At 43.6% G+C, this 20,472-nt stretch overlaps 1 protein-coding gene across 2 annotated transcripts in view; it reads left to right on the top strand.

Annotated features, from left to right (window-relative positions):
- The window catches only part of LOC144683856 (sodium- and chloride-dependent neutral and basic amino acid transporter B(0+)-like), a 435,158-nt gene extending 414,966 nt beyond the window's left edge, over positions 1-20,192 (top strand). For both annotated transcript variants that reach the window (XM_078547362.1, XM_078547363.1), the window contains 5 exons: positions 410-528; positions 4,354-4,453; positions 11,670-11,779; positions 11,872-12,042; positions 19,471-20,192. In XM_078547362.1, the coding sequence (XP_078403488.1) occupies positions 410-528; positions 4,354-4,453; positions 11,670-11,779; positions 11,872-12,042; positions 19,471-19,608 (638 nt within the window). In that variant the 3' untranslated portion in view covers positions 19,609-20,192. The remainder of the gene's footprint in view (positions 1-409; positions 529-4,353; positions 4,454-11,669; positions 11,780-11,871; positions 12,043-19,470) is intronic.
- Positions 20,193-20,472: the final 280 nt, after the last annotated feature.

Raw genomic sequence — 20,472 nt, 5'->3', positions numbered from 1 at the left:
CCATCGTGTTTCATTCTTTTTTTGTGACTGTAGCGGTTTGTTACAACTGAGTGGCTTGCTCTGCCATTTCAGAGGGCATTTAAGAGTCAACCACATTGCTGTGGGTCTGGAGTCACGTGTAGGCCAGACCAGGTAAGGGTGACAGATTTCCTTCTATAAAAGACATTAGTGATTGCAACAATCAACAATGGTTTCATAGTCGTCATTAGACTTTTAATTCCAGATTTTTTTACTCAATTCAAATTCCATCTGCCCTGACAGGTTTTGAACCAGAGTCCCCAGTGAATTACCCTGGGTCTCTGGATTACTAGTTCAGCGACAATACAACTATGCCATCGCCTCCCCCATCTCTGCGACTGTGAAAATTATGAATTAATTACTGATCTTATTTAACATTTTCTTTCATCAGAAACAATTTTCACAGCCCTGCTAGACCAGTTCCCCAAGTTTCTACGATCAAAGCATCTTCATTTGACTACCGGTGTTTGCCTGTTATTTTATTTGCTTGGTCTTGTCTATGTGACACAGGTAAGTTCATCCTTTAATACTTTGCTACTTTTCCACATGTAGAGCTGGTTATAACTCTAAAAGGTGGTAAATTTCACAGGATGATGTAATAGAGAAGGAGCTTGTGTGTTGGTCCTATTGTTTTTCCATTTGTTGACTATTGCTCAGTGATGTTGTGAGACTGACTGATCTTTCCCATTGTGCTAAATATGAGGCTGGGTAAAGAGATGAAACTCAGCTTTATTAACACACAGCCAGTCAGATTTACATTGTGTTCATTTTAAATTAGCAGGATATTCCTTGAAATCTTCTCTTTCAGTGCAGGGATGACCACTTTGGTAGGTTTCTGTCACAATGTCAGCCTGGTCAATTAAAAACACTCTCATCTCTGATCAGAAGCTTGTGGTTCATCAAAATAGGATTTAAGCACAATATCTTGGCAGACACTTCAGTGAAATACTGGGCCTTAACTTCCAAGGTCCCCAGCATTGGATTTGGGGGGTACCGCAAAGATGTGCTGGGGAATCCTCCTGGGGTGTTCCCAGGTAAGGGTTTGCATGGCAATTGCCCAGAAGTGCTAACTTCCTCTGGACAATTGTGACTAACTGGTAACTATTGTAAAGACCCAGGCTGACCCCACAGGACTCCCTCCAACCCCCGACCTCCGACACCCTCCAAACCCCTCCCCTCGACAACCGCCACACCCCCAATTCCACCCTCCCCTCTCCTGACTTCAGACCCCCCCCCCAACTCCCCACGGACTTCCGCCCCCTCCCATCACCCCCACACCCGGACCTTCGACTGACCTCCGCCCTCGGACCCCCCCCAAAACCCCTCGACCTCAGACCACCCCCCCGCCCCCCCCCCCCACCACCATGGACTTCCAACACCCCGTCATCCCCGTTCCCCATGGACTTCCGACTTCCTGTCCCCAACCAGACCTCCAACCAACACCCTCCCACCCCACCCGGGCCTCCAACCTACCCTCCAGACACCCCCATCCCCAAATCCTGTCCACTGCCTTAGACACTTACCTTCCCCTGGCCTGTCTACTTCCCTGGCCCTTTAAACTTACCTGCTTTACGACAGCAAGTGCAGTAAAAAAGGGGGCGTGGCCTCCTTGAATCCGCTGGTGTTACACTTCACTGGGGCCTACAAGGAGTCTTTCAATGCAGGCCCCAAGCAGTTCTGCCGAACAGAAGGGTCAGCGTCATTTTCAAGTCCAGGTAGGTGTGCATTTATTTCTTCTAATCTCTGCAGGCCAGCACTTTCCAACACTAGTTACGGAAGTTTACGGTCCATGATGTGACTGGAACATCAGAAACATGGGTAAATTCAGAATGTAGAAATGAAAATCAGTTTCAGGGGTTTACAATGTTCAGAAAAGACAATGTGGACAATTCAAAAGGAGCTGGGACAGGTGATGTCAGTGGTACCTGGGAGGTAAATGAAGTTAATTCTGTGGGAGATGCAAAGTTACAAATTGAATTAACTTGGTTTGATATTGTAAATGTGGAAAGTCCTAAATTCACCTGGGGAATGTGCTGTACAAGTAGGTCAGTATGGGAAGAGATAGGAAGGATACAAGACATGGAAATCGCAGAACTCTTGAAGAAGGAAACTTCAAAAAGACAAAAGTACCTAAGACCAGGGGCCAGATTGTGGCTACCAACATGAGCAGCTCGAATAGGGAAATTTCCCAAGTTACTGGGCCTGCCTCAGTTAAAAAGTGTTCCAAATCGGGAGATTTTTTGCTTGTGGCAGGGCAGGTGGGCATGAGGTCATGCTTGCGGGCCCCGGAAGGTGTCACCTGCAAACTTTGAAATTGTGCCCAGTACACCAATGTCTAAGTAATTAATATGTATCAGGAAAAGCAAGGGTCCCAACACTGACCCCTGGGAAACTCCACTACACACCTTCCTCCAGCCTGAAAAACATCCATTAACCACTACTGTCCATTTCCTGTCACTCAGCCAATTTCATATCCATGTTGCTACTGTCCCTTTTATTCCATAAGCTATGCCTTGCCCACAAGTCTATTGTGTGGCACTATATTAAATGCCTTTTGGAAATCCATGTACACCACATCAACAGCATTTCTCCCATCAACCCTCTCTGTTACTTCTTCAAAAAGCTCCAGCAAGTTAGTTAAACATAATTTTCCCCTTAAAAAATGCATGCTAGCTTTCCTTAATTAACCAGTATTTGTCCATGTGACTCCTAATTGTCCTGGGTTATTATTTCTAGAATTTTTCCCACCACTGAAATTAAGCTTACTGGCCTGTAGTTGCTGGGCTTAACTTTACACCCTGTTTTGAACAAGAGAGTAACATTTCACAGTCCTCTGTCACCACCCCTGAGTCTAAAGAAGATTGAAAAATTATGGCCAATGCCTCTACAATTTCCACTCTCACTTGCCTCGGATCAGATGCATCCTTGGATGCATCTGATCCACTGCTGGCTGGTGTTGAAAGTGGATGACACACATACTTCATGAATGAAGTGGAAACAGATGAGAAAGAAATGGAAATGGCTTAGGAAACGTAGTAGACTCAATGCTAAACATGCCCAACCAATGTAGATCAACAGCAACTGCAACAAAGCCAAAAAGGCTATTCACCTACCTCACCACAACAGTGGAATATAAATCAGAGGAGGTGATCATCAAATTATACAGTACTCTGGACAGACCCACCTTGACCACTGCATCCAGTCCATCCAAACAGAGATAGACATTCAAACACTGGAGGCTGTGATGAGAAAAGCGATACTCATCCCTCTCTCGCATAGTCACTGCTGAATAGAGCCCATGACCAGAATGATAGAATGCAGATCCGAGTGTACATCCAGCAACCACTGAGTGTTCTGCTGGATCTGGCTCTCCATGGCGATCCCCAATCAGGTGTGTTATTGTTCACTTAGGGAGTCTGAGTTGCTGTGGAAACATACACTTTTACATGCATGTTGTAGTCTGGAGCTATGGATAGTGATGGTTGATGCTCCAACTTTCTTTCCATCACATAGCTGACCAGGACTCTCTCCCACTCTTACCACCTGCTATTGACATATGTTGGAAGGATTTGCAGGTGGATGCTCAACCTGTTTGACTGTATTACAAATGCACCTTCCTCGAGCAACAAGTCCTGGGGTGGGACTCAAACCCAGATCTTCTGGCTCAGAGGTAGGGATGCTACCCACTGTGCCACAAGACCTCCTATGCTGGGATGTTAGCAAACCCTTAATGGCTGAATAAAGATAGACTGAATGGCTTTCCTCATCTATAATTATGTTGTGGTCTCTAAACTGGCTGCTGCATTTACCCAGTTAACCATGGTAACAGACAATGTAATTTGATTAGGTCAGAAATGACAGATGCAATTTAATAAAGGGAAATACAATATTGTGCGATTCAGCAGAGGGAAGGTTGCCGTGGAGTATTTCTTAAATGGGAATGTATTTCCCATTGTATTGAGGGAGACCCTGGGGGTTTTCATGGACTTGTCGCTAATACCATTCGCACAAAGTTCCCAGGCAGCTAAAACAGTGTGTTGGAGAAGTAAAGTGAGGAGCATAATATATAAATCCAGACAATGAGATCACATCTGGACTACTGCATGCAATTTTTGTTTTCCAATAAGATATTTAGTTATTGAAAGGGTACAGAGAACGGTGACAGTGATTCCAAAAATTAAAGGAATGAGTAAATATTGAGCAGACAAGATGGAATTCGGTGTTTTGGAGCTGAGTAAAGTGTAGATTTTTCACATTGCACTAATCTCTTATTTTGAATCTCAGAATGTAATGGTTTTCTTATGTAACATTTTCCAATTTACCATTTAATTTTAGACTGGGATTTACTGGTTAAGTTTTGTGGATTATTTCTGTACTGGATGGATTCCTATTACAGTTGGTCTGCTGGAACTTTTTGGCCTCAGCTGGATCTATGGTAAGTACAAGAAAAGCACTGAAACAAAATAAAATAATTAAATTAAAAAGTACATGTGTGGATCTTCATGCCTCTTTAGAAAAATCAAAATAATTGAATTGGGTGATTTGGTGTCGATAATTCTTCATATCTGAGAATGATGGGAATACAAATGTTCTCCTTAATTGTCAAAGATCTTTCCCGATTTGGTTCCAAAAGCCAATATGAGACAGACAGTGCCTTCAGCATTCTTTAGTCATGATCCCCTTATTCTTGCTGGGTTACAGCTGGTTCTTGTTGGAGTAAATTTTGCTGCAGCCATTTTCCTGCTAATTGCTGATGGGGATGTTGTTCAAACATCTTCACCCTGAGTTGTTGTAGTAATTGTGAGTTTAACCTTTTCTTACTGTTACGGGGATCATATGACTGTACAGATGAATCAGCCCTAACCGTGGGAAATCTTAGGGGCGGAGCTTATTAGCCTTGGCCTTGGAACAAGCATGTAGACTCATCAGGAGTCTGTAAATAAAGTTAACTGTTTCTTACAAGAAACCTGTCCTGCACTCCAAGTTTATTACAATCGGCGACGAGGATGAATAGCTCCAGCACAGACCTCGCATAGCAACTGTGAGTATTCTGATTTTTCAGGGAAGAAAGAAAAGTATACTCACCAGCAATACCTCTGTTCAGCAGAATTGACCTGTACGACTCATCCATCAAGGACTGGAGTCAGTACATAGAGCGCCGAGGTTTCTACTTTGTGGCGAACGAAATAACGGCAGAAGAGAAACAGAAGGCAATTTTCCTAAGTGTCTGTGGGAGTAAAACGTATAACACAACCCAAAGTCTGGCGGCTCTGAAAGCACCTAATTCCAGATCCTTCACCAAGCTAGTAGACCTCATGAAGGGACATTTTCAGCCTAAACCTTCAATGATCTTGTAAAGATTCAACTTCAACACTGTAGTAACGGCCCCCAGTGAGTCAATTGTAACATACATTGCGAAATTAAAACAGTTAAATGGAGCACTGTGACTTCGGAGATACTCTAAACGCAATGTGAGATCACGACGATGTCATTCAGCACCGTTTACTTGAAGAAGTTGATATAGATCTGAAGCATGCCATGGAGATAGTGCTAGCAATGGGGAGTGCTGAGAGGGACTCGCGGGCTTTGCAGAGTGTGCAACATGGCACCGTTCTTCAGTTAGGTGTGGCGCAAAATCCAGGAGGCTACCACGAAGTGGGACACGATCCCTGCTGATAGAAAAACAAAAAGAAATACTAGAAGCAGCTCACCAGTAATTCAGAAATTAGTGTTACCAATGTGAGGTAATCAAGTACCAGAGACCTGCAGATTTAAAGAGACCTAATGCTACTACTGTCACAAAAAAGGACATGTTATAAAACAATGCAGGGCAAGATCAAGACAGCCATTCAGATAGCAGGACAAGTTCAATGATGTGCACAATATAAATGAACCAGAAGCTGCTGATCCTGATATCTATTCCCTACACAATCAGAAGGCCAGGAAAACTGAACCAATCACTGTTACCCTTCAAGTAAATGGGAAGCCTCTAGTCATGGAGGTTGACACAGCAGCATCGACCACAGTGGTGGGAGAACACATCTTTAAATACCTCAGCGAAGGTACCCAGCCATTGAGTTTGGAGCAAACCATAGCTCAGTTAAAAACATATACTGGAGAGACAATACAGGTGAAAGGCATCACCTCTGTACCTGTATCTTACAGGCAACAGACAGCCCAGCTGCCAGTGATCATTGTAACAGGTGAAGGACCTAGACTTCTGGGCCGTGATTGATTGAAAGAAATTAAACTCAAAGTGATCAGAAATTTTTCAAGTCAGGACAGGAGGAATTCCTGAGTTGTTAAAAAAAGTATGACCGAATATTCCAAGATGAGTGGGGAAAATAAAAGGTCTACAAGCTAAAATATACGTACATTCTGAAGCAACACCCTGGCTTTTTAAGGTAAGACTGTGCCTTACCCCCTAAAGGAGAAGGTGGAAGTGGAATTGTGCCATTTGGAGAAGTTAGGAATAATCCAGACAGTCCAATTTTCAGAACGGGCAGCACCCATAGTCCCTGGAATGAAATCATTCAAACCGTCTGCATCTGCGGAAATTACAAATTAACTGAACAAGGCTGTGAAATTAGACAAATACCCAAACCCAAGGGTTGAAGATCTTTACGCTAAACTTGCAGGAGGAAGATCCTACACTAAACTGGACATGATCCAAGCATACCAGCAGCTAGAGCTGGACAACACATCAGGAGGGTATGTCACCATGAACATGCACAAAGGCCTGTACCAATATACACGCTTACCCTTTGGTGTGTCATCTGCCTGTGCAATTTTCCAAAGAAGCATGGAAAGCCTACTATAAGGATTTCACTGTGTTATAGTGTACCTGGATGACATCCTGATTACAGGATCCACGGAAGCAGAACGTGTGGCCAACCTAGAAGAGGTTCTGAAGAGATTTTAGGAGGCTGGCGTTCATTTGAAAAAAGAAGTGCACTTTTCAAGCCAATGAAGTCAGGTATTTGAATGGATGACCAAGGGTTGCATCCATTAGAGAAGAAAGTCAGGGCAATCAAGGAAGCACCCTCTCCTACCAACGTCACTGAACTCAAGTCTTTTTTGGGCATGATGAACTATCACAGTTGCTTCTTGCGTAATCTACCTACAGTTTTAGCCCCTTTACACTTATTATTGAAGATGAACCACAGATGGTCGTGGAAGGCACCGCAAGAGGAAGCCTTTATAAAAGTCAAGAAATTTTTGCACCCGTCGTGTCTGCTAGTGCACTATGACCCATCAAAGGAATTGACACTCACTTGTGATGCATCCCCCGAGGAGTGGGAGCGGTATTGTCATACAAGATGGAGGATGGATCTGAAAGACCAATAGGATATGTATCCAGTACCCTTTCTGCAGCCGAGAAAGGTTACTCTCAAATTGAAAAAGAAGGCTTATCTATCGTATTTGGAGTAAAGGAGTTCCATCAATATTTGTATGGTGGACACTTCACCATAGTGTTTGTTTAGTGAAGAAAAGGCAATCCCACCATTAGCCTCTGCTAGAATTCAAAGATGGGCTTTAATTTTGTTGTCATACGAGTACAACTTTATGCACCGTCTGGGTGGATGTGCAAATAACAAATGCAGACACCCTCAGTCGTCTTTCTTTGCCCGATAGTATTACAAATATTCCAGTACCTCAAGAGGTAGTACTTGTGTTGAATTTCCTAGACTCTTCACCAGTCTGCACGAGACAGATTACGAATTGGACAAATGGAGATCCAATTTTAGCAAGACTCTGTGAACAGGTATTACAAGAATGGTCAAAAGCATAAGTCTCTGAAAAATTAAAACCATTTTTTGCCCGTAGATCTGAACTGAGTTCACAGAATCACACAGTGCAGAAGAGGCCCTTCGGCCCATCGAGCCTGCACCAACATGCGAGAAACACCTGACCTACCTACCTAACCCCATTTACCAGCACTTGGCCCATAGCCTTGAATGTTATGACATGCCAAGTGCTCATCCAGGTACTTTTTAAAGGATGTTAGGCCTCCACCACCCTTCCAGGCAGTGCATTCCAGACCGTCACCACCCTCTGGGTAAAAAAGTTTTTCCTCACATCCCCCCTAAACCTCCTGCCCCTCACTTTGAACTTATGTCCCCTTGTGACTGACCCTTCAACTAAGGGGAACAGCTGCTCCCTATCCACCCTGTCCATGCCCCTCATAATCTTGTACACCTCGATCAGGTCACCCCTCAGTCTTCTCTGCTCCAACAAAAACCCATGTCTAACTAACCTCTCTTCATAACTTAAATATTTCATCCCAGGCAACATCCTGGTGAATCTCCTCTGGACCCCCTCCAATGCAATCACATCCTTCCTATAATGTGGCGACCAGAACTGCACACAGTACTCCAGCTGTGGCCTCACCAAGGTTCTATACAACTCCAACATGACCTCCCTACTTTTGTAATCTATGCCTCAATTGAGAAAGGCAAGTGTCCCATATGCCTTTTTCACCATCCCACTAACATGCTCCTCTACCTTCAGAGATCTATGGACACACACGCCAAGTTCCCTTTGTTCCTCAGAACTTCCTAGTGTTATGCCATTCATTGAATACTTCCTTGTCAAATTACTCCTTCCAAAGTGTATCACCTCACACTTTTCATGGTTAAATTCCATCTGCCACTTATCTGCCCATTTGACCATCCTGTCTATATCTTCCTGTAGCCCAAGTCACCCAACCTCACTGTTAACCATCCAGCCAATCTTTGTGTCATCCGCAAACTTACTAACCTACCCCCCACATAGTCGTCTATGTCGTTTATATAAATGACAAAGAATAGGGGACCGAGCACAGGTCCCTGTGGTACGCTACTGGACATGAGTTGTCAAGATCGTATCTTATTATGGGGAGCAATGGAGAGAACCATTACTAGAAGAACTTTATAGTGTGCATCCTGGTATTTCGAAAATGAAGATGCTTGCACAAAGTTATATCTGGTGGCCAGTTATAGACAATGATATGGAAACAATGGTTAAAAACCCTCTCCAGTGTCAGCAACAACAGAAGTTGCTCGTTTCAGCTCCACTGCATCCGTGGGGATGGCCTGGTCGACCCCGGGTTAGATACATACAGGCCATGCAGGTCCATTTCTAGGTACCATATTTCTTGTAATCATCGACGCACATTCAAAGTGGATGCACGTGTTTGAAGTGAGATCACTTACATTATCAGCAACCATTGAAAAACTGCATCAGAGATGCAGTGTTCATGGTTTTCCTGAGGTCATTCCATCAGATAATGTACAGCTTTCACTAGTACTGAATTCCAAAGATTTGTGAACCTAAATGGGATTAAACACGTCAGAACAGCACCGTATCATCCCTCGTTCAATGGGTTAATAAAAAGAGCAGTAGAAACCTTTACAACAGACATGAAGAAATTGTCATTATATACTTGAAATTCAAGATTTTTGTTCAGCTATCGCACAACTCCTCATGCGACCGTTGGTTTAACACTTCCGAATTGCTAATAAAAGGGATACAGACTTGAAAGGATCTGGTGGACAGCTGGTTTAACCATCCATTGCCAGATGTGGCTGAACCACTCAGAACAGTGGATAACCCTGCATGGCAAAGATAAGCCCTCCGTTCTTTTCTCTACTGCAAATGGTTTTGTTAAACCCCTCGCCCCTGTCCCTTTCACCCCCCAAAGAGTAAGGAGATCATGGGCTTCTTAGTCAGTAAATTAGAGACCATCTGATCAGCTGCCTCTGCTGCTTCACTCTCTTCCACTAGCCCACCAGACTAAACTTCCTTTAAATGCTCCCTACTGCATTGCTGAACTCGCAAATGTTCCCCACTGTCCTGGCCCTCAACTCACCCCTTCTCTCCTCTCGTACCCTCTCTGAGCTCATCTGCTCCATGAGCTCCAACCCCTGTTCCTTCAACCTTACTCCTACTAAACAGTCAATCACCCAACTTTCTCTCCTGGTGCCAATTTTCACCAATATTGTAAACGGTTCTCTCTCTTCATGTGTTGTTTGTCACTCCTTTAAGTTTGTCATCATCACCTCTCTCCTCAAGAAGATAATTCCTTCCCCACCATCCTTGCAAACTTAACATCTCAAATCTCTCCTCCCTCTCCAAAGTCCTGGATGTGTTGCCTCCCAAATCCATTCCTGATTTTCCAGAAACCCCATGTTTGAATCCCTCCAATCAGGTTTCCGCCCCTGTCACAGTACTGGAACAGCTCTTATCAAAGCCACAAATGCCATCCTATGTGCCTGTGGCAAAGGTAAACATTACCTCCTTGTCCCTCTCAACTTGCCTGCATATCTTTGATATGGTCGAAGACAACATCCTCTTCAAATGACTCTACACTTTCATTCAGTTTAGTGGGTCGAATCTCAGCTGTTCCATTCTTATCAATATAATCGCAGCCAGAGAATCACTTGCAATGGCAATTCTCTTCCTGATCCCATACCAATTCTTCTGGAATTCCCTAAGAATCTATCTTTGGCCTTCTCCTATTTCTCATCAATATGCTGCCACTTGGCCATCATCATCTAAAAGTCCAGGGTTAGTATACAGATGTATGTTGATGACACTCAGCTCTACCTCATCACCATCCCTCTCAAATCCCCACTGTTGCTAAGTTATTGGGCTGTTTATCCAACAATCCAGTACTGGATGAGCAGAGATTTCCTCCAAGTAAATATTAGAAAAATTTAAACCATTGTCTTCTGTCTCTGATCTAAGTTCCACTCCCGAGTTACTGACTCCATCCATCTCCATTGCAATTGGCTGAGATTAAGTCTGTCTGTTCACAAGCTTGGTAAAACATTTGACCCCAAAATGAGCTTTCAACTTCCTACTCCTGTCATCATTAAGACAGTCTATTTCCACCTCCATAACATCGCCCCTGCCTCAATTCATCTGCTGCCGAAACTCTCATTTATACTTTTGTTACTCCTGGATGTTACTATTCCAATGCACTCCTGGCTGGTCTCCCACATTCTTCCCTCCACAAACTGTCATTCAGAACTCTGGTGCCCGTGTCTAAACTTGCGCTAAATCCAGATTCCTTGTAATCCCCATGCTCACTTGACCTACATTGGTTCCTGGTCAAGCTCAATGCATTAGTTATAAAATTTTAATCCTTGATTTCCAATCCATTTATAGCCTTGCCTCACCCTATCTCTGATCTCCTCCTGCCCCACAACCCTCCCAGATATCTGCTTTCTTTGTATTCTGGCCTCTTGTGTATTCCTGATTTTAGTTGCTTCACCTCAATGTGACCACGTCTTCAGTTGCCTGGATTCCAAGCTCTGGAATTCCTTGTCTACATCTCTTTCCCTCTCTACCTCACTTCTATTTTTTTATGATGCTCCTTGAAACCTATCTCCTTGACCAGGTTTTTGGTCATCTGTCCTATTATTTCCTTATGTGGCTCAGTGTCCAACTTTGGTTTATAGTGCTCCTATGATGTGCCTGGAAAGTTTAATTACATTAGAGGTGCTACATAGATATAAGTTGTTGTCTTTGTTGTTGTTGTGATCCCTTCTCTGATTTAACCTGTTGATTATTAATAACCAGTATGAGATTAACTTCTACAGCAAACAAGCTGCCCTGAAGACTGGACAAACCAAGTGACTGTGTCTCTACTTTCTTGCTGTTCACAGGGGTAAACGGATTCATCAAGGACATTGAGATGATGATTGGGGAAAGGAATTGGCTCTTCTGGCTGTGGTGGAGAGCGTGTTGGATTTGTATCTCTCCATGTTTGCTGGCAGTAAGGAGATGTTACATCTTTTAGTGATTTAAACTGAAGATAATCAAACTGTAGATATTTTATCTAATTCTTTATCCCTTCACTTCATTCAGGTAATTTTAATCTGGTCATTAGCAACATTTTCCCCACCAACATATGGGTCTGTTGAATACCCTGTCTGGGCAATAGCACTTGGCTGGTGTATGATAATCTTCTGTATTATGTGGATCCCCATTGTTGCCATTGTGAGAGTTGTCCAAGCTGAGGGCTCCACCTTGTGTCAGGTAAAGAAATCTTTTGATATTTTTCCGTAAATAATGTGGCTTTGTGAGAAAGGCACTGCAATAATTATGGGTGACTTTAATCTTCATGTAGATTGGACAAAACAAATCAGCAAATGTGGCCTGGAGGGTGAGTTCATAGAGTGTATTTGGGACAGTTTCTTACAACAGCACACAGTGGAACCAACTAGGGAATAGATTAGTTCATGTCATGGTAATATGTCATGAGACATAGTTAATTAATGAGTTCATAGAAAATAGCCTGCCTGGGAAGAATGATCATAACTTGCAAGAATTTCACATTCCATTTCAGGGTGAGAAACGTGGGCCTGAAACTCATGTCTTAAATTAAATGAAGAAAATTATGAAGGCAGAATCCAATAAGGTGTACTGGAAAAATAAACAAAAAGCTAAGTTGGCAGATAAGCAGTGGCAGGTATTTAACGTGATATTTCATAACTCTCAACAATGATACATTGCATTGAAAAAGAAGAATGAACTATCCATGGTAAATGAAGGAAGTTAAGGACGGTATTAAATTGAGAGAAAGGGCATCAAATGTTGCAAAGATTAGTGATAGGCCAGAAGGCTGGCAAACCAGCAATAGATGACTTAAAATATTAAAGAGGGGAAAATAGATTATGGGCAGAAATTTCCCCACTTCGAGGGGGTTGTGCAGGGACAGGTACGATCTCGACTGGCACCTCCCTTGCCATTTTACATGGGAGGGCCAATTAAGGCCCACCCAGCATGATGCGCGCCCAGAAGCACTATGCGCTCCCTGTGCGTGCGGATGTGGGGAGCGATTCCCTGAGTCGGGCCCTGCACTCTGTCATGTATGTACGTGAAAGAGTGCAGAAATCTCCCTGAGGCACAGAGCTGCCTCAGGGAGATTAAGTTCAGGATGAAAGTTTTTATTAAAGAGAAAAATTATTTAGACATGTCCCCTCATGTGACAGGATCACATGAGCTGGGACATGTTTATCAAATGTTTGAAGTTTTTTTATTTAATTAATAAACCCTTCATGAGACCTCATACCGCCCATGGGTGAGGTTTCATGAAAAATGCGAATGCCGCCTGGACTCTTCACCTGCCCGCCAACCTTAAGGTTGGACGGGCAGCATTCTTAACAACTTTAATTACTTTCTTAATGGCCTTAATAGGCCTTTGACAGTTCGGCGGGCACGCAGCCGAGTCAGCTGCGCGCCCGCCAAACTAAAACTCTAAATGATGCGCGGTGACGTGGGGTCACCCGCCTGACATCACCGCACGTCATTTTACTCGTTGGTGAGTGGGCCCCGCCCCCGCTTGCCAACCCAAAAATTCTTCCCTATGAGATTAAACAAGCAACAAATGTAAGGACAGAATTTTCTGAGCCCGCCAGCAGTGGGCGTGATAGGTGGCATGTGTGGAAAATATGTGACCTGCTTCGCAATGGCTGCAATCCTTTTTCCTTTGCTGGCCATGTCTCCTAGGCAGCGGTGTGAGCTGGTGGCGATGAGTGCTTTGCTGGCGGCTGCCTTTTAAAGATGGCGGCCGGCATATTGCAACAGCGGGGTGATGTCAAGTGGGCGAATGAGAGCCAGCCTGTCATGGAAACGGCGTGTTTCACAGGACTGGATATATATTGAGGCTTGGGAAGATACAGCGTGAAAACCCATCATTTTCATCTGCAAGTAGGGCTCCATTTTACCCACCCGCTACCATACCTAGTGCAATTCTGGGAAAATACCGCCCTACAAGATTCTACAAGTATATAAAAAGGCAGAGAGTAGCTAAAGTAAACATTGGTCCCTTAGAGGATGAGACTGGGGGATTAATGATGGGGAAACAAAGAAATGGCATTGATTTTGAACAAGTACTTTGTACCTGCTGTCATGGCATAAGACACTAAAAGCAACCCAATAATAGTAAAAAGTCAAGCCCAAATGGGAGGGAAGAAATTAAATAATTACCACCAGAAAAGGAGATTTAGGCAAACTAAAGGCTAAATGGGACTAAAGGCTGACAAGTCCATTGGACCTGATGGCCTGTCTCTTGGAAGTAACTGCAGAGATGGATTCATTGGTTGCAATCTTATAAAATCCCTAGATTTCTGAGGCTATCCAAATTTGTCCCGCAGAATTTCTTTTTCCAGAATTTTCTGAAGTTCTCCCAATCTCTCACCATCTCTTTGATTCAACAACTTGTATTTATTTGGTGCCGTTAATGAAATAAAATGCCCCAAGGTGCTTCACAGTACGGTGCTATAAAAAAAAAATTTACACAAGCCATAGTAGTCTTTCCATATCTCTCTGTCTTGTGTTATTCTTTTAATTTGCCATTAAGTTCCTTCAATTTCCATACCATCCAGCATTGATATTCCCTTCCTTCCTCTTTCTCTTGAAATCTTCCCTCCATAACATCTCTAACAAATCCATTTCCTCTTAAGATGTGTCCCACCCAGTCTCTCTGCTTTTTCCTCATTACGTTCAGCAAATTTCTTTGTTCATTCACTCTCCACAATACTTCATCATTTGTTACTTTTTCTGTCCAGCTGATCCCTTCCAATCTCCTCCTATTCCATATTTCAAAACTATTGAGCAAGCTGGTCTCCTCTTTCTGTTAAGTCCAAGTCTCACATCTGTACGAAACAACACTCCAAATCAAACTCTTTACAAAATGCCTCTTAAATTGTTTATTAAATTTTCTGGTGAGCAACTATCTCCTCTTACCAAAGATGGTCTTTCCCATTGCCATCCTTGTTCTTATTTCTTTGTTACATCTTCCATCTGCAGATATTATGATTTCTAATTACTTGAATTCTTGCACCTGTTCTAATTCTCTTCCTTTTATGACTATTTGAATAGTTCACGGTGATTTTCAGATGGGAATCACTTTGGTTTTGCCAATGATCATATTCATTGCGAAATTCACCCCTGTTCTCTACCTATTAGTTCTTGTAATCCTCCTTCTATGCTTTCTGCAAGTGCTTTCTCACCTGCTAGTCTAACCAATGTTATCATTTGCACCCCACCAAACCCCAATCTTAAACCATTTTCTGTGTCTTCAAATGCTTCTTTGATCATTGCTTCTGTGTAGACATTGAAGAGGACTGGTGATAAACAACACCCTGGTGATAAACAACACCCTTGTTGAACTCCTCATCTTAGTCCTAAATGGACTACCCTGTACCCTGAGGATTGCAGATTTCCTTCTTTAAAGGGCTTAATTGAACCAGATGGGTTTTTATGACAATGGTTTCCAGATTTTTGCTGAATTCAAATTTCACCACCCAGAGCATTACCCTGGGTCTCTGGAATCCAGTGACAATACCAATACCACTAAGCCACCGCCTCCCCACTTCCTAAAGGAGGAAGGAGAGGTGTAGAGAAGTGGAGAGGTATAAGGAGGGGATTCCAGAGCTCAGGAACTCAGCAGCTGAAGGCATAGCCACCAGTGGTGGAACAATTCAAATCAGAGAGGCTCAAGAGATCCAAATTAGAGACCTGCAGTTACCTCAAAGAGTTGTGGGGTTGGGGGTGGACATAGAGGGGCAAGGTCATAGAGAAATATGAAAACCAGGGTGAGAATTTTAAAATCAAGATGTTGCTTAAGCAGAAGCCAATGTAGGACAGTGCGAAACAGGAGTCATGGGTGAACCGGCCTTAATGAAAGTAAGGACATAGGCAGCAGAGCTTTGGATGACCTCAGGTTTTGTAGGATGTGGGAGGCAGGCTACAAGGAACAACATGGATGAGGATATCAGCAACAGGTGAGCTGAGGCAGGGAGTACCATTTGTTATTCATCATGACTCTGCTTCCACTGCCTTTTGAGGAAGAGAGTTCCAAAGACTCATGATCCTCTGAGAGAAAAAAAACTCCCACAAGAGGAAACATCCTCTCCATACCGACTCTGTCAAGACCCCTCAGGATCTTAAAGGTTTCAATCAAGTTGCCTCTTACTCTTCTAAACTCCAGTGGATACAAGCCTAACTTGTCCAGCCTTTCCTCATAAGACAACCCACCCATTCCAAGTGTTAGTTCAGTAAACCTTCTCTGAACTGCTTCTAATGTATTTACATCTTTCCTTAAATAAGAAAACCAATACTGTACGCAATACTCCAGATGTAGTCTCACCAGTGCCCTGTACAACTGAAGCATAACCTCCCTACTTTTAAATTCAATTCCCCTCACAAAAAACAATAGCATTCTATTAGCTTTCCTAATTACTTGCTGTACCTGCATACTAGCCTTTTGTGATTCATGCTAGGAAACCCAGACCCCTCTGCACCTCAGAGCTCTGCAATCTCTCACCATTTAGATAATATGCTTCTTTTTTAATCTTTCTGCCAAAATGGACAATTTCAAATTTGCCCACATTATAGTCCATTTGCCAAGTCTTTGCCCACTCACTTAATCTATGTAAATTTTAGCCTCCTTACATCCTCTTCACAACTTACTTTCCTATCTATCTTTGTATCATCAGCAAATTTAGCAACCAGACCACCTGTCCCTTCATCCAAGTCATCGCCATAAATTGTAAAAAGTTGAGACCCAGCACTGATCCCAGTGGAACATCACTTACATCCCACCAACCAGAAAAAGATCCAATTTATGGCTACTCTGGGCAGAATTGTCCCAGATTTGCACAAAGTACAGTAGCGGGCAGGAAAAAAAGAACGCTTTACCTCCAGCATTTCATGTCATATCATCCCAATTCCATCTCATTAATCATGCATCCCGGGAAACACGCTGTTTCGATCGCGGGCAGCCTCCGATTCATCCGCCACGCCATCACCTCACCACTTACTCAAGCCAGGCGCCATATTTAAAGTGCAGCCGCACGCACACCTCTCAGTGCTTCCAACCCAGGACTGCTACACAGAAGACATGGCCCCGAAAGGCAAGAAGACTGCAGCCTCCCCCCCAATTCAGTGATGTGTTCCTCAAACACCTTTTGGATGCTGTGGAGGCTCGCCATGATGTCCTCTACCCCTGCTCTGGGCGAAGACCAGCAAGCAACATCACCAATCCAGCATGGGAGGCGATGGCTGTGGTGGTCAGCGCCAATACCCTACAAAAGAGGACGGCCACCCGGTGCCGAAAGAGGTTGAATGGTCTCATCCATTCTGCCAGGGTAAGTTACTCTTATTATCACTCTCAATTCACATACTCACAAACCCATCACACATCCGCAGGGGTCTCACACCTCAAGAGACAGCACCACTAACTCTCACACACACCCTCATCTCCCATCAGGTTCATGTCCTCTGGAGCTCACATCCTCATCCCGTCCATGGCTCCGCTCACCACACAAATATTCCACGCAGTGCCAAATGTCCTGTTCACACTCTGTCCAGCTGTTTTCATGCAGGAGAAGCCTGCTCACATCAGCAGGGAGAGGCCCCAGACCAGGGGTGGAGTGGCCCACATTAGGTCCCTCACTCACTTTGAGGAGCGTGCCATCGTGCTGACTGGTGAGGACGTGGACCCTGCCTGCGGTGACGGTGAGGTCAGCGATGAACACCCTTGTGTACTTCACTTAACCCTAGAGTGAACAACAAGGAAATTTGCTGAACGTAATTAAGAGCAGACTGAGAGTCTGGCTAGAGCAGTTTATGAGGAAACATATTTAACAGAGACATTATGGAGGGAAGATTTCAAGGAGAAAGGGAAGAAGGAAGAGAAAATCAAGTTGGAGGCTTGAAAATTGAAAGAAGTTATTGGAAAATGAAAAATCTGGTACAGGATAGAGCAACAGTAGTATGAACCAAAGACCTTCCTTCAGGCAGGGCATACATGACGATGATGATGTTGTGTTTGAACCCTTAGATGAGCTTCTGACCACAAATCTGCGCCATCACTCGAACTGCCTCCTTTTACCTCCAAACAGTTGCCTTACTCTACCCCTGCCTTTGCTCACCTGCTGCTGAAGCCCTCGTTCGTATCTTTGGAACCTCTGGCTGGGGACTGGTATCCAATTTTCCACCTTACTTGTGCTTTTCTAAAACTCTGCTGCCCATACCATAAACCACATCAATTCTCGATCACCCACTACCCCGATCCTCTGTTCTCACTGACCAACACAGGCGCCCGAATCAACAGCCAGGGTGACCAGCTGTCGGGGAAATAACTAACGGACACTTTGGAATGCTGAACCTGTAAGAGTCGGTCCTTGGGTGGTGGTGGGGTGGGTGGGGTCTGTGGGGGGTGGCTACTGCTGAGACTGTGAGCGTGGGGTGTTTTGCTGAACTTTAAGATTGGGCTGCAGGGAGGTGAGCACGGGTACGTGCTGCACATGCTCAGGATTTAAAGGACTGGATTACGGTTCAAGCTGCATCCCAGAGACAACTAACCCAGGGCATGGGACAACCGCCTCAAATACGGGACGGTCCGTAAAATCTGGGACAGTTGGTCACCCTGCCAACAACATTTAAAATCTAAACTTGTTTCAAATCCTTCAATGATCTTGCCCCCTCTCTATCTCTGTGGCCTCCTCCAGCTCTATAAGCCATCGAGATACCTGTGCTCCTTCAATTCTGGCATTTTGTTCTTCCCTAATTTTAATCAGTCCACCATTGGTGGCTGTGCTTTCAGCTGCCTTGACCCTAAGCTCTTGAATTCACTTCCCAATTCACCACTCCACCTTACCAACTCTGCCATTGAATTATCGAATGATTACAGCATAGAAAGAGGCCATTTGGTCCTTTCTGTCCGTGCCAGCTCTTTGTCAGAGGAACTCAGCTTGTGCCAGTCCCCTGTCTTTTCCCTATGGTCCCACAATTATTTCCTCTTCACATAACTTATCAATTCTCTTTTGAATCCCACTGCTAAGTCTGCCTCCACCACACCCTCACGAAACGCATTCTCGATCTTAACCACTTGAAGATGGTAATGAGCTGCAGTAATGTGTTTTCACCAGCAATTATTCAAGTGTATCTCATTGGTTTGCGGTTTGGTTTACTGTTTGGATCTCTGTTCAGGTAACTTGTAGCCTGTTCTGGTTTGGGAATGGTTCCCACTATCTATGAGTTACTTAGGTCTAACTCTGGTATGTTTCTTCAAAAACTCCTTTATTTAGATGGGGGGAGCATTCTAAGCTTCCAGGTAAGTACATCTCTCTCTTCTACAGACTATACCACCTTCTCTTCTCAATCTCTTGCACATGACAGCTGATATCACTGTTACATTATGATACATATAACTATCTCATTATCATAACTATGAACCCATTAGTCAGCACTCACCACCAGCAGGCTTCCTGATAAATTAGAGTTTAAACGTGGGAATATAATTTCTGATAAACATACAGGTTAGATATTTTTCAGCATAATATGAATTGTCATGTGTTGGAACAAACTAGGGTAATGTGATTAGGAACAAGGTTTTTTCCAGTTGGAAGTTAATCGTGGGGAGAAATGATTCAACTTTCATTTTTATTTTCACAGAAAATTTCTGCCGCTTGCACATCAGCTCCTGATTGGGGTCCGTACTTGGAACGCCATAGAGGGGAAAGATACAGAAATGGGCCTTATCCTACAGAAGCTCCTAACCATGGGCACCCTCTTGTCACTACTGAGATGTGAAATTTAAGAGAAAATTTCTGTTCAATTTGTAAACAATAGTTCTGAAAATTCCCAGCTGGAGAAACCAGAAAATTGTAATAGTGGGAGTTCTCTGAAACAGTCAGTAACTCCACCAGGACCCAGATACAGCTTTGTATGAAGTTTCCTCTGCCCATTGCAAGCATGGCCATCAATTTAGGGCAGGGTGGGACGGAGTAGAATTACTGATTGTCAGAGTTCCTGCGTCATGAATCTTCCGTCATGCTCCTACCTGAGTCCTGGTGTTGATACCGTGGATTCCAGTCACTGTACATTGTGGTCAAGGTCTCCTGCTCTCACAACAACTCTCACCTAGAGTATGCAGTGGTTGGGTTCCCTCTCATTAGCACAGGATGTGGGTAAGATCGACACGGAGTGACCTGATTGTCCATGTATAATGCTGATGGTCAGTGTGCCTGCTGACACAGTTCAATCATGACAAAAACAAAAATACCTGGAAAAACTCAGCAAGTCTAGGTATTTTTGTTTTTGTTTTGGATTTCCAGCATCCACAGTTTTTTGCTTTTATCTTACAGTTCAATCATGGCTTGTTGACTTCTCTTAGCTCTCCCCATGAACTGAGTTCTAAAATTAAACAGATTGTTAAATCTCGCCTGATCAATTCATGCTGAATAATTACTTTCTGCTCTACTTTTAAGATGGCATTTGTACAATTGTGACAGTAGATATTTTTATATTCTGTATTCTTGTTTTATAATCTGTGACACTGCACTATACATGATAGATTTAGTATGCTTTAATCAAATTAGAACAAGCTCAAACTGGCCTCAAGAGCATCAGTGTTCAACTATGGAACCTGTAGTAGAAAATATTAACAGGATAATT

This window comes from Cetorhinus maximus, chromosome 8, assembly GCF_964194155.1.
Source record: "Cetorhinus maximus chromosome 8, sCetMax3.hap1.1, whole genome shotgun sequence".
Classification (NCBI taxonomy): Eukaryota; Metazoa; Chordata; class Chondrichthyes; order Lamniformes; family Cetorhinidae; genus Cetorhinus; species Cetorhinus maximus.
Note: the sequence above shows the minus strand (reverse complement) of the source record. Positions and strands in the feature narration are given on the sequence as shown.